At 39.0% G+C, this 26,418-nt stretch overlaps 1 protein-coding gene across 2 annotated transcripts in view; it reads right to left on the bottom strand.

Annotated features, from left to right (window-relative positions):
- Positions 1-13,341: 13,341 nt before the first annotated feature.
- Positions 13,342-26,418, bottom strand: part of LOC138838842 (coiled-coil domain-containing protein 15-like) — a 52,330-nt gene continuing 39,253 nt past the window's right edge. The window contains exons 12-14 of one of the 2 annotated variants that reach the window (XM_070038228.1): positions 18,193-18,366; positions 17,280-17,428; positions 13,342-14,392 (exon numbers count right to left, since the gene is read on the bottom strand). In XM_070038228.1, the coding sequence (XP_069894329.1) occupies positions 14,217-14,392; positions 17,280-17,428; positions 18,193-18,366 (499 nt within the window). In that variant the 3' untranslated portion in view covers positions 13,342-14,216. The remainder of the gene's footprint in view (positions 14,393-17,279; positions 17,429-18,192; positions 18,367-26,418) is intronic. The other variant, XM_070038229.1, reaches the window with a different exon arrangement.

Below are 26,418 nucleotides of genomic sequence, written 5' to 3'. Positions count from 1 at the left end.
ACACTTCCTCTGCACTTCTGGATGATAAGGAGATAGCACACATCCCATTCTTCAGATAAGGAAATGTAACTTGCAGAGGAAAACAGACATGTCTGAGTCACACAGACAATAATGATGCAAAGATATCAGCTTTTTCATAGTCACTCCTCTTGGAGGATCAGACTCCCCCTTAGCAATGGGGTCGGCTTGTCACTGGGACCCATTCACCCGCAGACCTGTGGACATGCCTTTCTGCGCTACACTAGCACATTCTTGAATCTACAGGTCGGAATACACTCTTAGTGTCATGTTGTTAAGCAAAAGGAATCAAACAGGGACAACAGGTTGAACACATCAACATTGGACATTAGGTTTAGCAATCAAAAGCATAGGACTTAAAACCTAGGAGGCGCCACATAAACAAGGGTCCGGAGGTCTCCAAGGAAAGAGATTTACTAGCAAGATTAAAGGTCTGCATATACAAAGCAGCCCTTCAGAAAAAGGGCTGACACTATTCCTGCAGCCCCTTGATGTCTACAGCCGCAGGCAGACTCCAGCTCTGGACACACTCTGACCATTTTTTAATTTCCTCTGGTCTAGCAAAACCATCTAAATTCTCTAAAACCAAGTGGAGCTGTAGTTCCAAGTGGTAGAGTGCTAACCTTGAGCAAAAAAAGCTAAGGACAGCACCCAGGCCCTAAGTTCAAGCCCCATGACCCAATGAACCTGCTAGGTGTTGGTACCTTACATCTAAGAGGTTGAGCTCTGAGGATCACAGTTTGAAGCCAGCCCAGGCAGAAAAGTCTGTGAGACTCTTATTTCCAATAAATTTCTCAGGAAAAGCCAGAAGTGGTACTGTGGCTTAAGTGGTAGAGTGCAGGTCTTAAGCAAAAGTTGCCCAGAGACAGAACCCATCCCTAAGTTCCAGGACCTGCTCCCCCCCCCCCCTGGCTTCCAACTCCCTCCCCACCAAAAAAAATTCTCTAAAACCAATCTGAGAGCTTCGTCTTCCTACTTTATCACTGGCATTCTTGGCTGTAAAATATATACAGGACAAGCTGTAGGACTTAGAAACTAAGTCCAGTGTTGCAACTGAACTCAGGGCCTGGGTGCTGTCTCTGAGATAGATGTTTTGCTCAAGGCTAACGGTCTACCACTTAAGCCATCGTTCCACTGCTGGCTTTATGGTGCTTAACTGCAGGTACACTTTGCTGCCCAGGCTGGCTTTTAACTGCAATCCTCAGATCTCAGCCTCCTGAGTAACTATGATTACAGGCCATAGGCGTGTTCCCTTCTTTAAATTTCATCTCAATGTTTACAATATGTCAAAGTATGCCCATTTTCCCCTATTTTATGAGCACTTTTTAGTAAATCCTTTCACTTTCCTCCCTAGAATTGGAACAGGTTCTTTCCAGTTAATAATTGAGCTTTAGCCAGAGAAGTAGACAGGCTCAGCTCTAGAAAAATTAGAAAACACATCAGTGTCTTTCAAGTTCTTTTTTTTTTTTTTTTTGGTTGGTCATGGGGCTTGAACTCTGGGCCTGGGTGCTGTTCCTGAGCTTTTCAGCTCAAGGCTAGCTCTACCACTTGAGCCACTATGCCATTTCCAGTTTTCTGGTGGTTAATTGGAGATAAGAGTTTCATGGACTTTTCTGCCTGGGCTAGTTCTGAACCTCGATTCTCAGATCTCAGCCTCCTGAGTAGCTAGGATTACAGGTGTGAGCCATCAGTGCCCGGCTTTTCAAGTTCTTACCATGTCTTGTTAAGTCCTTGTCTCTTGCAGAGTGAGATTTAAGGCCCAGATACACCCCAAAATTTAAAAACCTAATTGTGTTTAAAACAAATGAACTATGAATTAACATATAAATCCAGTCAATTAGTGAACCAAAGCTGAGATTACTTATAAAAACTTCCCACAAACCAACACTTTTGCTGCATCTATAGAAATAAATAGATTTGATCTATTGAAAATAGGCTTACCTTGGTTATCAAGCTTTTCTTTGATACTTTTTTTAAATCAAAACTTGGGGGGAGCAGTAGAAAAGTTTTATATTTTGATAGAAAATCATGTCTTCCCTGGAGGAAACTCATCCAAAGTAATCTCATTTTAAAACTATTTTACAAATCTTTATATTGCAGAAAACTGGAAAAGGGCCGTTTGCCTCCACCTGGGCATTTCATTCAGCATTCCTTTATCCACATTAATTTCTATATTTTCTTAAAATCAATTATAATATCTACTTACTTCATGAATGAAGTCTTTAGCATTGATCATTTTTGACTGTGAGTCATAAACTATCTTTTTCTGAATTATCTCTTAGCAATTATGGGCAATTTTGTAAGACAGAAACCTATGTGCTAAACAGTTGTAGGTGGAATACTACAGTTGGACAGGTCATTGAGAAAACAAGTAAGTTTCCATACAGCTGGAGGTGGTAGTATTTTGTCTTGAGAGTGAGTAGGGCTTTCAGGCTAATTCAAAGGACATTTCAGGCAAGCAGAAGGCCAGTTAATTCTAAGGGACACTCCTGCCAACTAACATAAATGCTAGCATTCAGTTCCTGTCCTAAGGAAAAGCCATTAACCCCATGAGACTGAAGTATGGTCAGTACCCAACTCGGTACTGATCTCAGTGAACCTCCCTATAAATCATCTTACCTGGCAAAGCCCAGGCCAACTATGTGAAACATAGGCATGAGGCATAGCAGATGAGTGGGATGAGTGGGTCATCAGTTCAAGGCAACAAGTCCTGAAAGGATTCAATGGTCAAAAGAAAAAGGGGGTAGAGCAGGGGCTTCAGACAGTAGAAAACAGAAAACACATATTTACAACCATGTTCCTTGATCAACAGTTTTTCCAGGCTGAGCCACCATATGTAAATCTGTTAGGCTAATAACAAATATCACGAAGTCTTCAAAGACCAGGACTAGCATGAACTGCAGATTCTTATCGTGTTGCTTCAAGCTTCAATCCTGTATTACTTCTCTGGATCCATGGTTAATCTCAGGTCTCCTCCTTCCCTGTGATCCCCCTCCTAGACTTACTTGTTCTAGTCTCTTTATTTGTTGCTAACCAAAGTTCCTTACATTAAGAACAAGGGGTTAGAGCTACATTGACAAAGCAACCTGATCTCAAGCTCTTGTATAGGATATAAGTTTTATGTATAGGATATAAGTCCAATGAGCTTTATGTATAGAATATAAGTCTTAAAAGAATGTATTTGTTACCTTTATGGTAAATGCTTTGAACTCCTTGAAGAAAACCCTATGCCCACCTGGGAACAGAAGGCAGGCATGTTTTCCTTTGAACTATAAGTCAATCCTAGCAATATGATAAGGTGGGTGGATCTCAGTTAGATGAGGGTACCTAGAGCTTTGAACCAGGAAGGATTTAAACACAAACATCAGTTAACCCTCTGGTTGAGCAAGAGAGAGGGCCTGACTTACAATTTAAAGACACACCCATCTATTTGGCAAATCTCTTCCCTTAATCTTCAAAAGTCTTGTACAGACTTTTAGTGTAAGATGGAGCAATGAATAAAATCAAATAACCAAATGCAAATCAAATGCTATGTAACCTAGGGACATAAAAACTTCTCTTAAGCTGCAATATAAAAGACCAAACGGGATGTGCCTATGTTTCTATACTCAATTAGCTCATTCCCAGCAAAAATATCTGAACCAGCAAGGATTCTATGTACAACCAACCAATGTAGGAGAAAAAAAGCTTTGCTTCTTGAATGTGAAAGAATAGTATCTACAATGACTGACAGGGAACATACAATGGTAGTGATAATAAGGATAATGTAGGTAGTAGTTCAGATATTAGCATTTAATACTTACTATATTTACCATGTGCCAGACCCTTGGCTAGCTATTATACATGCACCATCTCACAGATTTCTCATAACTCTATGAATTAGCATTATTAGTCCCATTTTACAAATGATGCAGTTGCAGTTCAGAGAGCTTCAGTAACTGGCTTTAAGTCACATAGCTGTCATGTGATAGAAAGTAGGACTTAAATGGTGACCACAGTCTGTGTGTGTCTGTGTGCGCTGCATGCATGTGCTGGTCCTGAGGCTTGAAGTCAAGGCCAGCGCACTGTCCCTGAGTTTATGTGCTCAAGCTCGCATTCTACCACTTGAGCCATGGTGCCACTGCAACTTTTTTTGGCGATTAACTGGAGGTAAGAGTCTCATGGACTTTCCTGCCCAGGATGGCTTTGAACTGTGATCCTTAGATCTCAACCCCTTGATTTGCTAGGAGTACAGATATGAGCCACCAGCATCTGGTATGACCAGTCTTAACCACAGCAGAAAGTATGGCACAGCTATAGAGTCTTCGGAGAGCAAGAAAAGAGCTCTGACATCAAAGAGCAACTTTGTGTGCCAGTAGTGGGGCTTGAACTCAGGACTGGGGTGCTCCCCCTAAGCTTTTTTGCTCAAGGCTGGCACACTACCACTCGAACCATACCTCTACTTCAGCTTTTTGATAGTCAGAGACAAAAATCTTTCAGATTTAGCTGCCTGGGCTACCTCTGAACCTCAATCCTCAGGACTCAGCCTCCTGACTAGCTAGGATTATAGGAGTGAGCCACTGTTGCCTGGCTTTCAAAGAACAACTTTCCCATCTCTAGAGAGTCTATTCAATGCAATTGTTCTTTTCTGCCATTCCTGAATTCAATGGCATAAATATACTCAATGACATAAATATACTCTCTCACCTAAAAGTTTCAAGCTGCCTGTACTAAGTTACCATTTTGTCCTTTCTGTCTTCAATTCCTCATGCTCTCTGTGGCTTTGCAGCCTTCCTCCCTTCACTTTTGTAGATCCAAGAATGTTCCACCAGATACACTCTATAAAACCAGGTGGCAAGCTGGTTATCTGACTGCTCTGGGTGTGAGCTACGTAAAGGCACTTCCATGCAGACCTTGTCTCTGGAATGAACCTCATTTATATTTAATGAGTTTTTCTTATAGAAAGGCCATAAAAATGTTGTGACCTCTAGGGTTAGTCACGACCTAACAATAACTATGTCAAGTCTCAGGACCGAGGGGGAATGGAAGACAGTGATGGTGGTAACATTCCAGGCACAAGGTTTTGATTTTTTAATAAAATGCCTTTTCAATCCAAACAAACATGACAGTGAACAGTGTAATGAGCCCTACAAAGTTGTCAACAGAACTATTATCAAGATTCTGCTTCACGAACTTCATCTACTTTTTTGTCCCATCTTATTAAAGTAAATCTCAAGGCATAAATTATTTCATCCAGATATACTTTACTAGCTACCAAAAATCTCTGTATAGATGTTTTCTTATGTATAACCACACACCATCAACACACCTGACCAAATAGTTTACACGCTATTAAAATTCTTCTAGTGTTTCCAACCTACCCTTCCAGACTGTTCAGTCACATCAGGATCCAAATAAGGGCCATACATATTTGGTAGCTACTGCTACAAATCTGTTTTTCTCTAGAACCATCTCCCCATTGAAAAAACTTAGGCCACTCACAGACAAAACTTTATCAATTTCCTAAAAAATGACTCAGGTTCTAGATTTCTGCTTCCTTAGGGTATAATTTGTTTCTCCCTATTCCCTACAAATGGAATTTGCAAGGCTTTTCTTTTTTATATACTCATCATCTAGACTAGAAAATGATCTATTTCTCAATCCTCTCATGATGGTATAATAAGTACCATTCTAAACAAATAGAAATTAACTTACTAAATACAATGGACTCCTGAGAACATTAGGGCTTAATTTTCTTCCAGAATCTATTTTTAAAAGGCTGAAAAACCAGGCATAGTAGCTTATATCTGAATTCCCAGTTACTTCGGGGGCCTGAGTTTGGGAGGATCATGGTTCAAGACCCGCTCAGGCAAGAAGTTAGTGAGGCTTTATCTCAACCAATAAAGCAGCATACATGTATGCCATCCCAGTGACTCAGGTGGTGTAAATAAAAGGATTATAATCCCAACTGGCCAGGCAAAACACAAGACCCTATTCAAAAATTAACTAAACCAAAAAAGCGCTGGTAGCAGGCAAGGCCCTGAGTTCAAATTCCAGTACCATCAAGAAAAAGGAAGGAAAAAAGGAAAGTTAGCTTAAAGGGTTGAGCATATTCAGTTGCAACCTTTTTGGGGGGCAAAACCAGTTTATTGAAGGCAGGAGGTACACAGTAACTGCTTCTTTTTTAGTGATGCTAGGATGGATTAGTGAGTTCAGAGAATGACCTTATCTAGTAGGTTTAGCCATGTGATAGCTGTTTTCGTGTGTGTCTATGACAAGAACTGAATGAAAACTTTTAACAAGAGCGATGTCATCTTGAGACGTTGGAAGAGATGACTCATGAGATACAACACTGAATTGCCTTAATCAAAAAGAACTAATTGGATGTGTTCTCCTTGACGCCTTCCCTTAACAGTTCATTCCCACCTCAACAAAGCTTTAAAGACTTAAATCAACATATTTATAATCTTTCACCACCAGAAAGGATTCAGGATGCCCTGGGGACACTTGTTTTTGACCTCTTTATTTCCAAATTGCTCAAATGCTTTTTGTCTTAAAAAAAAAAAAGTCTCAAAAATATCAGTGATTGGCCACCAAGCACATTATACTCATTACACTTAAAAGAGAAATCATAGGAAATATCTTACTGCCAAAAGTGGAATATAAGTAAATAGAGAAAAATCTTATCTACCCTTTATTACACCTTAAATGATAAGATGATAAGTAGAAGCTTCTAGTCTGCACCTAATTGTTCACAGTCTCACTTCTGCCTATTATAAAACACCTAAGACAAGGTAAGGGTGAGGCCTAGATAATTAAGTAATATACTGAAACAACCCAAGGGAGAGGACGCACAAGTTTCCCAAATCAAAGCAACTAAAACAACATGACTCAGGTTGGACTGGATTGGCAAACAGATCCTACATGGTTTTGATGGTTGTTAGTACAGAAAACTGGTATTCTGGCTACTGTCACAATCCTAAATCTGTCTCCATCATATACATGACTCTGTCACCTGATATGGGTTCTGGAAATGAATAAGTTCCCTTGTGGGTAAGAGGTAAATCTGAGTTTTCAAGGAGTTGTGCCCCTCTTAACTCTTGCCTATGCTCTCCATGCCCTTCTGTTCTGCCTTCCTGTTCTAGCTGAACCCATAGAAGTTGATCTACTCTGATACGATCAGTGTTGGAGTCACAGAAGAGGAGAAAGAACACAAGGAAACCTACCACTAGTCCAAGAAGAGAAATAAACTGAAAAATGTGAGTCAAAAGTATAAAACATAATTAAAAATTCATAGACTGTTAAGAGGTATAAACCTCTCTTATTTTACAGATGAGAAAAGTATTGCCCAAAGACATTATTTGCCCTAAATCAACAGTGGCAATGAGAGAATAGAAAGCAAAGCAAAATGATTCCTAACAGCCTTTCTGAAGAAAGATTACAACCATTAGGGAACACAACTAATTATATAGAATTACTACTGATTTTAGAGAGGTCCCAACTGTCCTGATCACATATTATCTATAGAAAGCTGGGGAAGGCTCTAGATCGTATCTATTATCATTTTGATTCTGTGAATTGATTATTGGGAAAAGGAATCATATGTCATTGATTGTGAGGCATAGCCTTCACACTGAATATGCACTGAACAGAACCAGGCAAAAAAATCCCTTTAGGGACTAGGCAATTTAGGAAGAGAAAAAAATAGTCACTAATTAAATATGTATGCTCTACAGATATAAATGAATGCCATGAACAAAAAGTGGAAAAGGAGATAGGGATTGCTTGCATTGGGGAGTGAGTGGGAAGATCACATTTTTCAAATACAATGGAGCCAGACACTGGCGGCTCACACCTGTAATCCAAGCTATTCAGGCTGAGATCTGAGGACTGAGGTTCAAAGCAAGCCCAAGCAGAAAAGTCCATGAGAATATCTCCAATTAACCAACAAAATGCTGGAAAATGGAGGTGTGGCTAAAGTGGTAGAGCACCAGCCTTAAGTTGAAAAAGCTAAGGGAGAGCGAGATCCTGAGTTCAAGCTCCAGTAACAGCACATGCACGCACGCACACATATACTACACATATGCACAAGTAATATATGGAAAGGTCTTAAAGTGAAACTATTCCAGGTCAAAGTGGCAGATAAGAATGAGCAAGAAACTGGGCACCATGGCTCATGCCTGTAATCGTAGCTACTGAGGCTGAGATCTGAGGATCACGGTTCAAAGCCAACCCGGGCAGAAAAGTCTGTGAGACTCTTATCTCCAATTAACCACTGCAAAACTGGAAGTGGTGCTGTGGCTCAAGTGATAGAGCACTCACCTTGAGCTGAAGAGCACAGGGACAGCACCCAAGCCCAGAGTTCAAGCCCCATGACCGACCAAAAAAAAAAAAAAAAGAATGAGCAAGAGTTCTGCAAGAAATTGCAGAACATAAGGCTTCAAAAGAAATCAGGATCAGATTTTGTTTTTTTCCCCAGTCCTGGGGCTTGAACTCGGGGGCTGGGCATTGTCCTGAGCTTCTTTTTGTTTAAGGCTAAGTACTCTACCACTTGAGCCACAGTGCCACTTCTGGAACCCTGAGCTTCATGCAAGCTAGGCAAGCACTCTACTACTACTACTACTACTACTACTAAGCCACATTCCCAGCCCCCAGGATCAAATTTTGTAAGGACTCCAGCTTTTCCTGAGTAAAATGAGTAGCAAAAAGGAAGTTTGAGGCAGAGTGGCATGTGATCTTATTCTGAAGGACTGCTCTCTGAGTGCTGTGCTAAGAACAATCTATAATGGGCAAATATAGAAGAAAGAAAATCAGAAGGGAGCTAATGCAGTAACTTAGGTGAGACACACAATTTAGATCATGGTTGTAGCAGGGTTAGTCATGAAAAGCAGATTCATTTTGATTGTACTTTCAAGGAAAAGTCAACAGACTCCGCATATATATATATATATATATATATGTATGTATATGTGTGTGTGTATATATACGTATATATATATGTATATCGTATACATGTATATATGTATATATATGTATATATACATATATACGTCCCTTAGGTCTTCAGCTAAAGGTAAGAGGTCTATCACTTGAGCCATAGTACCACTTCCAGTTTTCTGGTGATTAACTGGAGAGAAGAGTCTCAAGGACTTTTGTGCCTGGGCTGGCTTTGAATAGCGATCCTCAGATCTCAGCCTCTTGAGTAGCTAGGATTACAAGCGTGAGACACCAGCGCCCCACTCAGAATCCATACTTTAATGGTCCAAAAAGTAGAGGACTGAGTTGTCTTTTACTGACATGAAGATGACTACAATAAGGGACATTTATTGTTCATTCAATAAATGAATTTTTTGTTGTTGCTGTTGTTTCTTTTGTTGGTTGTGGGGCTTGAACTAGCTCAAGGCTAGTGCTCTACCACTTGAGCCATAGTGCCTCTTCTGGTTTTCTGTGTAGTTTATGGGAGATAAGAGTCTCACACTTTCTTGCCTGGGCTGGCTTTGAACCATGATCCTTAGATCTCAGTCTCCTGAGTAGATAGGTTTACAGGCATGAGCCACTGGTGCCCGGCCAATAAATGAATTATTTACTGGATTATTAGATGAAGGAATAGAGAGCATAAGATTGGTCTGGATGTTAAATTCAGCTTCTGAGAAAATATGCCAGGTGTAAGCAGAGTGATTACTTAGAAAACCTAATAATCTATGAGAAAAGAGGTAATTTGGATCAGGTATCTGGCAGTGAAGATGTGAAATGTAGGGATACTCAAAATTTGCTGATGGAGTGATGAAGGACAAGACAAAGAAGAATCACTGGTCCATACAAGGTTTTGGGTCTCACTAACAGCTGGAACTGCTGGGCTAACTGACATGGGCAAGACTGTAGAAAGTACAAATGTGAAGGAAACTAACTTTGCAGAAATGTCAACTAGGCTCTATGAGTTATAAATCTGGAGTACAGAGTAAAGGTCAAAGTCCGAGAAATAAATTTGAGTTATCCTTATACAGATGATATTTAAAGCCATGAGACTAGAAAAAGAGCAAAAGAAAAGATGGGAAAGAAATCCAAGGACTAAGCTGTGGGACACTATATTGAGATCAGAGATGGGGGTAAGGAGAAGAAACTGGGAAGTAATGGCCAGTTGAAGTTGGGAGGGAGATCAAAAGCTCTGGTAGTGCAGAAGCTAAGTGCTAGTATACTTTCAAGGGAAAAGACAGATCAAGTGTGTTTAATTTTATCATCGAAGTAAGATGAAGTCTGAGAATGACAACTGGATTTAGCGATGTTGAAGTCACCTTAAGTAGTCTTTTGGTTTGATCATGTTTTGTTGTTTAATCATATTAGAGCTCTTGGTCTTCACGAATCCCAAGTGCTGAGATTACAGGTGTGTGGCAGCATGCCTCGCTTGAAAAGAGTATTTTCAATAGAGATGTGAAGACCAATGGTCTTACTAAAATGCAGTCAAGAGAATGAACAGAAGTAGTAAGTACAGAAAACTCAAGGAGTTTTGTTATAAAAAGGAAGCAAAGACATTTAGTGATAGCTGAAAGGGTGTGTGGTAAAGAAAGGTAATGTTTTCATTTGGGGGGTGGTGGGTTATTTGATTATAAAGGTAGAGAAGTTGTTACCACAGGTTGGTATAATGATAGAGACAGTCTAGTAGGGAATAATTAATGATGCAGAAAAGAGAAATGCTGAGGCAACATTCTTAAGTAGGTAGGAGGGAATTGAATCTAACCATCAGTTAAAGTAGGCCAAGACAGAACAAAGAGTTCTTCTATAGTAATACCACTGAACAGATATAAATAGGTGATAGGGATGATGGTAGGAACTTGTGCGAGGTCCAGTTTGTCTATTTGTTGTCTTATTGATGAAGGCCACATCACCATCTGAGAGTGAGAAAAAGGAAAAGCCAATAGGAAATCTGAGGAGAGTAAACAAATCAGTCCTTAAAGAAAGTTTCCATTCTTATTTGGTTGAAATGCCCTTCCTCCTCTCTCCCTCCTTGCTTTTCTTGCTGGGCATTGGACCCAGGGTTTCACATATGCTAGGCAAGCAAATTCTAGATCCAAATTTAATTGTTCCTCTCATTTCGAACTTAGCAGTCCCTGAGATTCATATCCAATTAACCACCAAAAAGACAAGTGGAGCTATGACTCAAGTGGTAGAGCACTAGCCTTGAGCAAAAAACCTAAGGGACAGACACCAGGCTCTGAGTACAAGCCTTATTACCACAAAGGCACAAACAAAAACAACAACAATAAAAATAAAAAATAAACTAGTAAACGAAGGCAATTTCATCAACCTGAGAAAGGGCATAGACTCAATGATTGCTCCTTAAAAAAAAAAAAAAAATCACAAGGGTTTCCACTTGGCCTATTTCTTTTAATTTTTATCTGTTCTATCTATCTATCTATCTATCTATCTATCTATCTATCTATCTATCTATCTATCTATCTATCTAATTTTTAGTGTACTGAAGATTGAACTCAGGGTCTTGTACTTATTAGGCAAGTACTCATGCAATCACCTGAAAAAATGTTCAACATCAAAAGCCATCAAAAAAATGCAAATTCAAAGCACAATAAGGTCACAACTACTAGGATGGCTACAGTCAGAGACAGGAAATAAACCAGTATTGGTGAAGATGTGAATTTGAATCTTTACTCTAAATTTTGGTGTTTGAAAAAGTTTGCATTTTCTCAGGAGGACACTAAGCATTGAACTACTATATAACCCACCAATTCTATTCCTAGGTATATGCCCAAGAAATCAAGCTATGTATCTACAGAAAATCCCAAACAATTGTTCATAGCAATACTCATAATACCAAGTAATAGAAGCAACTCAAATGTCCACTACCTGATGAATAGATAAAATGTCTATCCATAGAATGTTATATTGATACATGCTGTAACATGGTTGAATCTTAACATGAGGCTGTATGAAAATAAAAAAGTCACAAGAGATCACATTTTCACATTCCATTTACAAGATCTGGCCAACCTATATATATATATAGATACAGAAAATAGTTTAGTGGGTGTTAAGACCTGGAAGTGAGTTTCAGGGGTAGAATGGCTACTGATACATTCATTGTATTCTTAATTTTTTTTGTTTTTGTTTTTGTTTTTGTTGGTCTGGGCCTGGGCGCTGTCCCTTAGCTCTTCAGTTCAAGGTTAGCGCTCTACCACTTGAGCCACAGCGCCACTTCCAGCTTTTTCTGCATATGTGGTGCCGAGGAATTGAACCCAGGGCCTCATGCATATGAGGCAAGCACTCTACCACTGAGCCAACTTCCCAGCCCCTGTATTCTTAATTATTAAAAAAGGTTTGACTATGGTGAAAAACACATAACCAAAAATTTGCCATTTTAACAATTTTCAAGTGTACAGTTCAGTCCCTAGTGTTAAATATTCACAGTTTCATCCAATAAAATGGACCTCTACACACATTAAATGATAACGCCTTATTTCCTCCTAACTCCAGCTCCTGGCAACCAGCATTTTGTTTTCTCTCTAAGTCTACTTTTTGCAGTTTAAATGAGTGGAATCATACAATATTTTTGTTCTTGGAACTAACAGATTTCACTTAGCATAATGTTTTAACATACAATAAGATTTCCTTCCTTTTTAAGTCTGAAAACTATTCTCTTGTAAGTATGCTCCATATTTTGTTTATCCATTTATTTACTGATGGATACTTGGGGTATGTCTACCTTTTAGCTATTATGAAGAATGCTATTATGAATATGGCCACACAAGTATCTGCTTCAAATCTTGCTAGATAATGGAGCTTTTTTTTTAGTAGTGAAAATGTAATAGTGGTAAAGGTTGTACAACCCTGTGAATATACTAAAAACTACTCACTCATTTTAAATGGGTGAACTGTGTCATATGTGAATTATTTCAATAGAACACTAAAAATACAACTCTCTAAAAGATGTATTAAATTTATAATTACTTTAAAGATTTGACCTCACAAGATAATACAGTTAATAACCAGACAATCTTGCCATTCAGGTAATTTTGACTCGTTCAATGACCTGTGTAGAAGTTTAGGCTTTTTTTTCCCCCGGGTTGTGGGGCTTGAACTCTGGGCCTGAGTGCTGTCACTCAGCTCTTCAGCTCAAAGCTAGCACTCTACCACTTGAGCCACAGTACCACTTCTGGTTTTCTGGTAGTTTACTGGAGATAAGAGTCTCAAGGACTTTCTTGCCAGGGCTGGCTTTGAACTGCAATCCTCTGAGCTCAGCTGCCTGAGAAGCTAGGATTGTAGTCCTGAGCCACCGGTGCCCAGGTAGGCATTTTTTGAGTACTTTTTTTTTTTTTGGGGGGGGGGTCCGGTTGTGGGGCCTGAACTCTGGGCCTGGGCGCTGTCCTTCAGCTCTTCAGTTCAAGGCTAGCGCCCTACCACTTGAGCCACAGTGCCACTTCCGGCTTTTTGCTTATGTGGTGCTGAGGAATCGAACCCAGGGCCTCAAGCATGCAAGGCGAGCGCTCTTCCACTGAGCCACCTTCCCAGCCCTCAACTTAAGTACTTCTTTAGCACTGTATATTAGAGAAAATAGAAAGAAGAAACTGTTAGTACCTATCTTTAATTTATAATATTAAACACCTTTACACATTCTGTGTCTGGAAATGGTTGAAAAAATAACAAATCCATACTAATTGTGGCAATTCTTACTTGATTTGATCCAAGTTCACCAGATTTTTTTTTTTATTTCACATAAAAGATATGTAAAAGATAGAGGATTTATTTGACTTTTTACAATTAAAAAAAAATATATTAAAAAAAAGACCCTGAGGTTCACTTCATTGAAAGGGGAAAGAGTCAATAAATTAAAAAATAAAAAAAAGAAGAGAAATTTTTGAGAAGGAAATATATACCAAATTCAAACTGTTATATAAAATTGGGAAAGCCAACAGCTCAGAAACCCATTTCATCATTATTTTTTTTTTTGCTTTAGCCAGACATTTTCAACATGGTCAAGGCTCAAGACAGTTTTAGAAAGATTTCTCATAAGGTCCTCTGATCAGAGCAAGATAAGAGAAACCTTACCTGTCTGATCAAAAAAGAGACAAGTTTGAGTCAATTTTCAGTCTTGGTCCCAAAGCAGATATCTAATTATAAAGATAATTACTATGTACAACAGTATTTCTTTCCAGATACAACACCTAATACACTTTACAGTTTTTCTTGGTAATTTCTCAGAGATGAATTTAGGAGGAGGCTGAAATACTACTTGATGTTTCAGCTGACTTCAGATTCTTATTAGAGATTCTTTTCAAAGTCCGTCTGTTTGCAGAAGCAAAATTACGAATGGCACTTCGAAGAGTTGAGTTCCCCTCAGAGATATCTGCGGAATTGATGACTGAATATAATGCCCGATTATATGCTGCAAATAAAGGTTTCCACAGTGATGAATAAAGTCAAATTCTAATAAACTCGATCACCCACTTGTCTATTAGTACTACTTCTCTACCCAGAATTTCATAGGTATTAACTTTAACCAGTGAATAAATATTCATCCAGTACTTACAACATGACAAGAGAACGGAGAGCAGAGACACACAAAAAAATTAAGTCTTAGTATAGTACTTCCAGCCTCCAGGCATATACACCATGTCATCAGAGTGATGTCAGAAATGAACAGAGTAACTGAGGAGGGAGCATACATTCTCAGCAGTGCCATTTAAGGTGGGCCCTGAAGGATTAATGGTCCTAAAGAAGGCCTAGGTATATATGAGGTATAAAGGATGTTCAAAAGTATGACAAATGCTCCCTGATAAGTGGATGCTAAATCCAAAATGTTAGGTGATATGACAAAACTAACAGGACTTAAGAAACAAAGAACTCCCACTCATCTGGTCGAACCACTACTAAATATCCCCATGCTGCTGATCACATGTATGGTGTATAACATGTGAACACCGTTATATGTTATAGACTGTGATAGACAATTTGCTCCAGGAAAGTTAGAATGAACTTGTGACTTTAAATGAGCATCATTATTCCACAATACTGTGAAATTCCGGAAATTATGTAGTCACTTAATCACAATAAAAAAAAAAAAAGAGTGAAGTAAGCCAGGCACAAAGAAACACAGGTCCCATGGTTTCACTGATTTGCAATATCTAGTATATGTATGAGTCAAGCGGAAAAAGTCAGATAATGTGATATTAGGAAAATGAATCCTTAGATAGGTATTTTAATGTTTTTTTTCTTTCATGCATGTGTTTCTAACGCATAAGTTTATTTCTTTGTTGCTTTGTATGTCCCTCCCCCACAGTATAACCCCCGCTTTCAATATATTTGATGTCAGTACAACTTATGGAGGAGATGGGGAAAAACAAGTCATTTAAGGATTCAGGTGGACTTGTTGCAACAATGAGAAGTACAAATTGTCATGTCAAAAAGGAGCTTTACAATGTCAGTGGGGGGGGAGCGGGGGGGGGGGGGGGGAAGGATTTGGATGGGGGGAGGGGGGAGGCTGGGAAGGGAGGTGAAGGGTAAACAAAGGAGGAGGCTGCAATGCTTGGTAAGAAATGTATGCATTATCTTGCCCATGTAATTGTAACTCCTCTGTACAGTATGTTCACAAATAAAATAAAATTAAAAAAAAAAAAGAAAGAACCTCGGGGAAGGTAGGGAGGGAAGGGATGGTAGGGGGAAAACAATGGAGGGGGTAACAATGTTCAAGAGGAAGTGTACTCATTACCTCACTCATGTAACTGTAACCCTCTGTATAGTATCTTTACAATTAAAAAAAAAAGTATGACAAATGGAAACAGTAAAGCTAAAGTATGGCCTAAGGACACAGAAAACACGCTATGCATTTTATACTGTCATAAGAGCTTAGAGGCTTTAGAATAGGGAAATTAATGTGAGCTTTGTGCTTTTAAAATAACTTACAGGACTGACAGAAACTCATTCCATACAGGTGAGGAATACTAGGAATTTAAATACTGGCAGTATTTTCAGTATGTACATGAGGCCTACATGTGCTTACTGAACCTGTGCACTCTATAAGTCAGTAGATGAGCAAGAAACATTAGTGACAATAGGAAGGACTCTTATTTGGTCCTACTGCGACTTCTAACAGACTTCCTCATTTGCCTCACTGTCCCAGCAGAACTGGTTAGCAGTCTAATATGAATGTATATGATAATGAGTCTATATTAGGTAACATAAAGTATGTAGAAATCAGAGGATTCAATTAGAAGACAGAGTGCTAACTTAGATGAACACAAGAATCAAACTTTTATCCTCTAAGCTTGGTGTCAGTAGTTCATATCTGTAATCCTAGCTATTGAGGAAGTTGAGATCTGAGAATCCAGATTTGATACCAGCCTGGACAGAAACATCCATGAGACTCTTATCCCTAATTAATCATAGAAAAAGCTGGAAGTGGAGCTGTGGCTCAAGTGGTAGAGTGTGAGCCTTGAGCAAAAAAGAAGCTCAGGGACAGCTCTCAGGCCCTGAGCTCAAGCCCCAGTACCAGCACAAAAGAACCACCCAAAAAACTCTTTTGTACTCGAGTTAAAAAACAACAATTACAATGGAATGAGTTGGAACTATTTTTCCACTCTAAATGGGGACAAGATGATGACAAGACTCAAGGAGAAAAGAAAATTCACTGTAATAAGTATCACTCAAATAATTGCTTGTTTTTGTCGGTTGTGGGGCTTGAACTCAGGGCCTGGGCACTGTCCCTGAGCTTTTTTGCTCAAGGCTAGGGCTCTACCACTTGAGCCATAGAGCCACTTCTGGTTTTTGAGTGGTTAATTGGAGATAAGAGTCTCAGAGGGAAGCCAGGTGCTGGTGGCTCACACCTGTAATCCTAGGTACTCAGAAGGTTGAGATCTGAGGATCGTGGTTCAAAGCCAGCCCGGGAAGGAAAGTCTGAGAGACTGTTATCTCCAATAAACCACTCAGAAAACAGGAAGAGGTGCTGTGGCTCAAGTTGTATAGCGCTAACCCTGAAGAGCTGAGAGACAGTGCCCAGGTCCAGAGTTCAAGCCCCACGACCCACAAAAAAAAAAAAAAAAAAAAAAGAATCTCACAAGGACTTTTCTGTCTGGGCTGGCTTTGACCTGTGATCCTCAGATCTCAGCTTCCTGAGTAGCTAGGATTACAAAGCAAATAATTATTTTGTAAAGAGATTATCAGTAAATTCACTAATATATATTAAGTACTTTGTAAATATTAAATTATCACAGTCACTACTCTAATTTTTTTTCTACATTGCTATTGGATCCCATCTATTCTTTCAAGAAACTTACCTTTGTGATTTTTATAGAAAATACAATTGTTGGCACAGGTATCAGGATGAGCATCCCAAAAATCAGGACCACAACAGCATAACGGAGGTAAAGTGATATTGTACAGCTTCATTTTCTCCTCGACCTGGGCTCGTAAAGCTTCCACATATCTAGAAAAATAGACTATGTTGAGGTAAAGTGAACATGAACAGGCAAAAAGTAAACATGAATCTTGCTTTAAACCAGCTTTAACTGTTAAAACTAGTTCATCCCTGCACCTTGATTCCTCCTCTTTGCACTTGGAAATGGCACGAAGGAACATGCAGCGCTATTCCCAAGAGGTATTAGCCAATCAGTACATTTGTCAAAGTTGTATGTCCCCAAAGGAGGAACAATATGACACAAGTCAATCTTTTTTTTTTTTTTTTTTTTTTTGCCAGTCCTGGGGCTTGAACTCAGGGCCTGGGCACTGTCTCTGAGCTGCTTTTGCTCAAAGCTAGCATTCTACCACTTGAGCCATAGTGCCACTTCTGGCTTTTTCTGTTTATATGGTACTGAGGAATTGAACCCAGGGCTTCATGCATGCTAGGCAAGTATTCCACCAAGCCACATTCCCAGCCCCCCCCCCCATTTTGGGGGGGGGGGGGCTGGTCCTGGAGCTTGAACTTAGGGCCTGGGTAGTCTCTGAGCTTTTGTGCTCGAGGCTAGCACTTGAGCCACACCTCCTCTTCTGGCTTTTTTTGTGGTTAATTGGAGGTAAGAGTCCACAGACTTTCTTGCCCCTCTTCAAATCTCAGCCTCCTGAGTAACTAGGATTACAACATGAGCCACTGGTGCCCAGACAATCAATCAATCTTTTAAGAAAATTAAGAACAACTTCCTATAATTCTCCTCTACAGTCAGCCAGAACTTTATGCAATGTGTTTCAAATTACCTGATGTATTCTTTTTCTTTCTGTTGCTGTTTTTCTCTGGCTCCTTTTATTTCTTCAAGTTGTAACTGAGCTAAAAGGTCACTCATCTCCACAGAGTGTGGTTCTTTATGACATTTCATTCTCAGGATCCTCTGCTCTTCAGCATAACGTTGTTGCTCTTTCCTTTTCTTAATTCTGAGGATAAAAATCATAACATGATGAGGAATTTCATTAAATTGTTCTTTAAAATTAGCTTCTAGATCAAATAACAAGAAATGCATAAAGCAAGGAAATCAGGAAGTCAGTTTAATACCCCAAGAATGTCTTCAAAAATTCGTGCAGATTTGAGTTAATCTTATGATTATCTATATACATAGCTTCTGAAGAAGAAATCAGTAGTGACTATTTAAGAGATTTTTCTGTAAGAATTCTAGCACAAGAACCCTCTCAAGTTAAAACTACTAGTAATTAGGATTTCTGCTTCTAAAATGGAGTTAACAGGAACAGATCCACCATCCCAACAACAAAACAACCTTAACCAACCAAAAAAAAAAAAAATCCCCAAACTTAAAAATAATAAAAAATTAAATCAGATAAAATACAAGAAACAATGGTTTTCAAGACACTGTACATGAACCAACAAAAGACAGTGGTCCCTGACAGATGGGAAACAAAGCCAAGTCCCATAACTTCCAGATATTGCTGTCTTTAAAGTTTATAGGTGGTGGCACAGGTGGGAGAGCTCCAGTGGAGCCTGGTGGATTCTGAATTAGAGAGGAAGCTAAGAGTGCAGAGAGGACAACTAGCGCTTAACATATCAGAATGCCAGAGAGAGAACCCAGACAGCATCTCTCCTAGTATATAGCAGAGAACATACACACATATGCAAGGGGAAGGACCATTCAAGACAATAAGAAATAACACACATACATATGTTTAATCTGCTTATCTATTTATTTGCCTTACTATGGTTTTGAACGGGAGTCTTAGACCTGCGAGGCAGGTGCACTTCCACTTGAACTATGGCTCTAGCCCTTTCTGCTTTATTTTTCAAATAGGGTCTTGTGTTTTTATCTGGGCTAGCCTGCACCATGATCCACCTACTTATGCTTCCTGCATAGCTGAGATGACAAGTACACAGTATGTGCCCAGCTTTATTGGTTGAGATGGGGATCTCATAAGCTTTCTGCCCAAGCTAGTCTCAAACCATGATCTGATCTCCTGATCTCCTCAGCCAGAGTAGCTAAGGATTATAGACATGAGCTATCATGCCTAGCTAAAATACATTTTTAAGACTATATCTGCCATAGCTATTCCTCTGATGGATCTAGGCAAAGTGAATTATAAATCTTCTGGAAAGGATTCTCCATTGCGGATGCTATTAGGAACATTCATGATTCATGTGTAGCTCAGTAGTGAGAGGCATGCTTAGCATCTGCAAGGCCCTAAATTAAATCCACCACTCACCAAAAAGAAAAGAAAAGAATACGACTGATTTGAGCCTAGAACATAGAAACACATACTCAAAACAAATTAGCTATTTTTTCTGAAGAGTAATATGAGGCCAATTCACACTCCTACTTCTTCAAGAAAGCATGGTCTGATAAAAACTCTAGGCTTTTACCCATTTGTGACAGGCTATCAGACTCTAGGGGCATTAAACCTTTCATGCTGTTAGATTAACACAGGGAAATGTTAAAATCTAGAAGCCAATCTACAAAGGCTGAAAGATCAGGCACTAGAAAAACAGGCAGGATATGGTAGATGTGGGACTAAATTCATCCATATTCAGGCTGCCCCAGGAGAGAGATAAGGTTACTTTTAACAAGCGTTTTCTTTCAATTGCCCTCTCACACTTGCTAGTATTTCCTGAGCAACAATTGTAAATCTAAATTGAGTATTTCTCAAAGAGCATAAAATAGTTTTTATGGTATGAGTGAAACTCAAATGTTACATAAAGTTGTAATAGGGTAGAGGTAAGAAATCTCATTATTGCAACCCGGGCAGAGGGAAATCTTTTTATATGACTGAATATTAAGATTTAGAGGAATATAAGGCAGCACACTAGGAATGTGGCAAAAGGAAAACCAGACACATACATATATCAGAATTGACTTCAAAACATATGCTTGTATTGTTCTCTTCAAATAAGCTAGAGAATTAAGGAAAAGATGGAATTTTTTTAAAAGTGTGTGTGTGATTGTGTGTGTGTGGGTGCGTGTGTGTGAGGCCATGCCAATCCTTGGACTTGAACCCAGGCACTGTCCCTGAGTTTTTTGGCTTAAGGTTAGCAGGCCAGCACTTGAGCCACAGCTACATTTCCAGCTTTTATGGGTGGTTTAATTGGAGATAAGAGGCTAAGAGACTTTCCAGTCCAGGCTGGCTTTGAACTGTGTTCCTCAGATCTCAGCATCCTGAGAATCTAGGATTATAGGCAAGAGCCACTGGCACTTGGCTTTAAATTCAAACTTTAGAGGATAATCCTAAAATCATAGCTATCAGTTACAGATCTACCAACATAGAGATCTTATTCTAAACAGAGTAAAGAAAAGTACTCTGAAGGGCTGTGCTCAGTGCTAGAGTGCTTGCCTCACATGCATGAGGCCTTGGGTTCGATTCTTCAGTACCACATAAGCAGAAAAAGCCAGAAGTGGCTCTGTGGCTCTAGTGGTAGAGCGCTAGCCTTGAGCTGAAGAACTGAGGGGCAGCGCTCAGGCTGAGTTCAGGCCCCGCGACCGACAAAAAAGAAAAGAAAAGAAAAGTATTCTCAGAGCCTAGTTCAATGGCTCATATCTGCAATTCTAGCTACTCAGGAGGCTGAGGTCTAAGGGTTGCGGTTTGAAGCCAGTCCAGGAAAGACAATTCCCTGAGACTCTTAACTTCAATAAACCGGCAAAGCTGGAAGTGGAGGTGTAACTAAAGTGGTATAATGCCAGCCTTGAGTGAAAATGACAAGCGAGAGCGGGAGACCCCGAGTTCAAACCCCCTAGAACTGGTACACACACACACACACACAGAGGTACTTAGGACACTGATAATTTGTTAAGTTCAATAACGTCAGACTTCTCAACATAAATAAATAAAAATCAAATGTAATGAATCAAATTGAATTTTTCAATGATGAAATGCAAAGAGTAAAATGAATAACAAAAAAGATAAACGCAAATTCATAATGTGTTAGCTCAAGTACTAAAAGAAGTAGCATAAACATTTGTTGGTGGTGTGGTGGTGGTCATGGGGCTTACGTGCTTTCCCTGAGCTCTTCAGCTCAAGGCTAGTGCTCTACCACTAGAGCCACAGCGCCACTTCTGGTTTTTGAGTGGTTAATTGGAGAAAGTCTCACGGACTTTCCTGCCCAGACTGGCTTTGAACCAAGATCCTTAGATCTCCACCTCCTGAGTAGCTAGGATTACAGGCATGAGCCACTGGCTAGCATAAACAATTTTATATAAAGTTCTTACAAGAATTATTATCTCTACCAGTAAAACCTAAGCAAACATACAAGCATTGTTTTTCAAGGTATATCTTAGGTCTTGGTAATAGGACAGTTCCTAGAAATGATGTCTTCTACTCCATAGCTACTCCTCTCCTCACAAGGAAAAAATTATCTAGACTTTCTGTCTTTAGTTCCACACTTCCTTATCCACTCCAAAAGAGCTTTAAGATCATTCCACCAAACAGCTCTAAATTCACAATCCATTTAGCACATATATTCTCACAAGAACAATATTGTCCCTAAAGTGACAAAGGAATTTTTAGATATTACAATAGTCTGTGGCCCTCCAAAAAGCCAAAGTACATTGAACAGAAACACATTATATCTATGTATTAAAACTGAGAGTGGGAGGCAAGTGTGGAAAAAAAAAATGTTAAAAATGCTCCACAAAGGGAAAAATAGTGGGGCTGGGAAGGTGGCTCAGTGGTACAGCGCTTGCCTTGCATGCATGAGGCCCTGGGTTTGATTCCTCAGCACCACATAAACAAAAAGAAAGAAAAAACAGCCGGAAGAGGTGCTGTGGCTTAAGTGGTAGAGCGCTAGCCTTGAGCTGAAGAGCTGAGGGACAGTGCCCAGGCCCAGAGTTCAGGCCCCATGACTGAACAAAAAAAAAAAAAAAGTGAAAAATAGTGAAGGCTGAGACACACTGATGGATCATTACTCACTTTCTTTCAAGTTGTACTCTGCACTCGCATAGCTGACTATTCCTTCTTTCTTGAAATTTTCTTCTATCAGTCTCTGTAACAATCTGGACCAACCTTCTCTGCCTCCTTTGCAAGCCCATCTTGCAAAGTTCTAGATCCTATACACTCTCCTCTTCTTACATTATACCATCTCCCCAAGTTACAGAATGTACGTCCCCTGTTATGTTACCACTACAACCACCTGTAATTCAGAAAGCTACATAAAGATCTATTACAAATCATGTCCCTATGATCGAAACCTACTTAACTTAGCTGTCCATTTGACATCTCCATTGGATGTATTTTCTTGTTGAATAATTACTTTCTAAACAAGCTTCTCTTCCAATGTCTTCAAGTCCTCTATGTAAACATGCCTTTTACTTATATACAACAGAAACTAAAGAGGTCAAAAATCAATATCAATACCTCTGTTTTCTCACAATGATGTGAATACTATTATAGCAGTTCTGCTGCTTATGCTAAAAGGTATTCTGAAACCAGCATCAGATTTTCAGCAAGAGAAGTAACAATGTAAGAGGTTGCAAATTGATGTATGAACTTAATATACTGGATGTGTGCAGAAATAAACAACAAGAAGACATCAATATTAACATTTTAAGCATATCCTGGAAACACTGGAAAACTATGGTAAACAATATGAAAATATATTCTTAGTATATCAACAATAACACATGAATTCTTGTCACTCAGTTCTCTTCTACATCATAAAGTCATACTTCATCCTTTACAAAATTAAACTAAAATAAAGACCTAAAACTCAACTGAGGGCTTTGACTCTTTGGAATCTTTCTTTCTGAGCAGTCACAGAAACTTGACACCACCAACATTTTTAAATAAAAAAAAAATTTGCTTCTAAGAGAAAGAAACATTTATTTCAGAAGTGAAGTTAGAAAAAAATAACTTTTTAAGGAGGTGGATGAAATCTACCGCTCTGACACAACAGGATTAAGGTATAATCTAGCAGTCTAAATCTTTGCTTGCTGATCTTATTTTCTGTTCAAACTCTTTCTCTATCAGACCCTGATGCCAGGTGATTTCAGTCCCTCAGTGATTTCAGAAATCACAAATAGTAAGAATGATCACAGACTTCCCTGCCTGGGCTGGCTTTGAATCACAATCCTCAAATCTCAGTCTCCTGAGTAGCTAGGATTACAGGCATGATCCACTGGTGACCTGCAATCTGAGACTTATTTTTAAATTCCCCTTGACAGAACTCAGTTAACTTACTTAAAACAGCTTTTAAAGGTGCCTTTTACTCATTGCTACCTTTGCATTATCTTATGTGACAGGCCACACTACAGACTTTAAAAGGTAAGGTGATGGCGTCAAATGTAGATTTAAACCCCAGTTCTTCCATCTCTAAGTGTGGACTTTATATCAGTCATATCGCTTAACATCCATAGGGCTCATTTTCTCTTCTTTAAAAGGAAAAGAATAATCAAATCTACTTCATAAGTTACTGAAATGAGTGAATGGGCTAGTACCTCTAAAGCACTCAATATTATGCTCAGCACATTGTAAGCACTCAATGGATGGTAGTAGCATTGCTACCTGTGGAATTGCTGTATGGATTAAATGAGATGTTATCAGCGTAAAGCTCTTGAAATATAGTAAATCCTAGATATTTATTTTTATTTTTATATTAATTTCATTCTCTTCTCTAAGTGTGCTACTTCATAGCCTGCTAACATTTAGTCTTAGCTATTCCCAGAATGCCTCTAATGGTGCTCCTAACTGTTTTCAGGGTAAAGTCCAACAACTTCCATTTTCTAACATACTAAGCTCTTTATGATCTTGTAGCTCACATCAAGCTTAGAAGTGTCATATTTTCTCATGAATAGCTTTTGCAATGTTCGCTCTCTTATCTAATATTCCTGTCCACTCTTTCCCATCTTCTTTGTATTATACCATTCCTATTAACTCTTCAGTCCAGGAAGTCTTCCTTTTCCTTCTCTTATCTCAAACTTCCCAATTTGATTTCAAAATGTTTTCTGTGCTTCTGCATCATTCTTGTGCTTTGTCTGTCTTCTAATGGTAACAGGAGCAACTAACATTTATTGACCAAATGCTATATGCCAGATTCTTTGTCAAGCACATTTACAGATTAACTTACTTAATCCTCACAGCACCTTTATGACATATATAACATTATTATCCTTATTTTGTAAAGAGGACACTCATTTTACAAAGAGTAGCATAGGTTAACTTTCCCAAAGTCACACAAATAGTGGATAGTGAAGCTAGAACTTCCACATATCAAGTTCCTACCTACCTACTGTAGTCTTGTAACAGTATTAGGTATTATAATAATCCAATTGGTTATATGCTTCTCCATTCCTCAGTCAAATCTATCTAGTAGGTTCTTTTAAAACGAAGCTCAAGCCTTCTGTGTCATATATCCCCTAAATCTAGCAAGTCTACAAATTAATACCAATTAGTAGAAGCTTAATAAATAGCTACTAAGTAAATAAAACCAAATCATTAATTCTTATACAACTGGTTGAGGTAGTTATCAAACTCATATTTACAAAGCAGAAAAAAAATGTTTACTTTAGAATGCTACTAACAGTTTTTGTCTCCAAATTCACTCATATAATCATTCATGCAAAGACAGCATAAATGGCTTAGCTTCTCCAAGAAGAAAAAGGCAAAAATAACTTCTAAGTATCTGCCAACTATCCACTAGATAGTTTCAAGTATTTTGTGCCATCTGTAAAGCAGAGACGTATTTTTTCTGAGATCAAGACTATAAATCCAAGAAAAGAAAAAAAAAATTATCCAGCAGGAAATGAGAATTAAGTAAAAGCCTAAAGCAAAAAACCTTTCAAAGAAGGTCAGCAGTAATGCTGCTAAAAACACTTCTCCCCGCCTGCGCCACGTGGGAGGCATGCCATACGAAGATCTACATTAGACGTAAAATACCTATAGCAAGAGTGTATTGATTTCAGCTAAATGAACTGAACAAAATACATTTCCATTCTACCTTCAACCCAATGAGCTGTAAAATGTTTATATATTGGCTCTACATAACTGAAAAATTTTAATGCAGACTGGATCAAAATTTAGCTAAAAGATTAATATCCAAAATATACAAAGAGCTCTCTGCTAGTCCAACACTCATCACCTTGATCTGGTCCAGAAGTTAACAAAAATCAAGAAGGCTATAATTATAGTTTAGTTAAAGCTTATTCTGTAGCTAGTTCGGCCATCTCCTTAGTAGTATGGTATTTTTTATTATTGTAAAGAAATGGATTTATAATGACATTTTCATGCATATATGTTTATGTAAGTACTTTCATCATATTCACCCCTAATTACACTTTCTCTCCTTGTGCACTCCTGCTGCTCCCCTACTCCTCCCAAATAGTACTCATTCTACTTTCATGTCTTAAAAATCTACCTTATATATATGAGAGAAAACTTAACAGTATTTGTTTGTGTCTATCTTTTAACATGTTGCCAGTCACCGGTCAGTTGTCAGCTTCAGAGCTGCATTTACTTTAGAGATGCTTCCTTTCTTTGCATAATCAGTCGCTGCTGGTCTGATCTGTGCACGGAGAAAGTCCCACTTGTTCTAGAGACACCCCCACCCCACCCCATGTGTGCACCCAGAGGAAACAAATGTCCAAGTCTAGAGGTTCCCAACAGTACGTTAGAGACTGGGGAAAACAAACAGTACACTGAGCTCTGTGCTACAGGAGAATGGAAGGAAACTAGCACTCTGCCAGCCTCAATGTTTTCCAGTTAAACCACCAATTAAACCACCTGTGGGAGGGAGGAGGCTGGGGAAACTGCATAACCTGCTCAGAGTTCTCTCTCAGCTGACCCTCTCATCTGCAAGAGGTATACTATGGGTCTGAAGAGGCAGTTCTGGAGGCCAACCAATCCACGGGCAATGGGCTTCGGCTTAACACTCTTAAGTCTTTGTGGTGATTCAGGGGAAATAGGGCTTCCCACCTCTTGCAACAGAGGAAAAGCACTGACTACTGTGCCCTCCACAACTTTCTCACAGTGGGTCTGTGTCTGAAGCATGCCTTCTCCATAACT

The sequence above is a fragment of the Dipodomys merriami genome, unplaced genomic scaffold, assembly GCF_024711535.1.
Source record: "Dipodomys merriami isolate MVZ:Mamm:240054 unplaced genomic scaffold, mDipMer1.0.p SCAF_29, whole genome shotgun sequence".
Classification (NCBI taxonomy): domain Eukaryota; kingdom Metazoa; phylum Chordata; class Mammalia; order Rodentia; family Heteromyidae; genus Dipodomys; species Dipodomys merriami.
The sequence above is the reverse complement of the archived record's forward strand: the minus strand, read 5'-3'. Positions and strand labels throughout refer to the sequence as shown.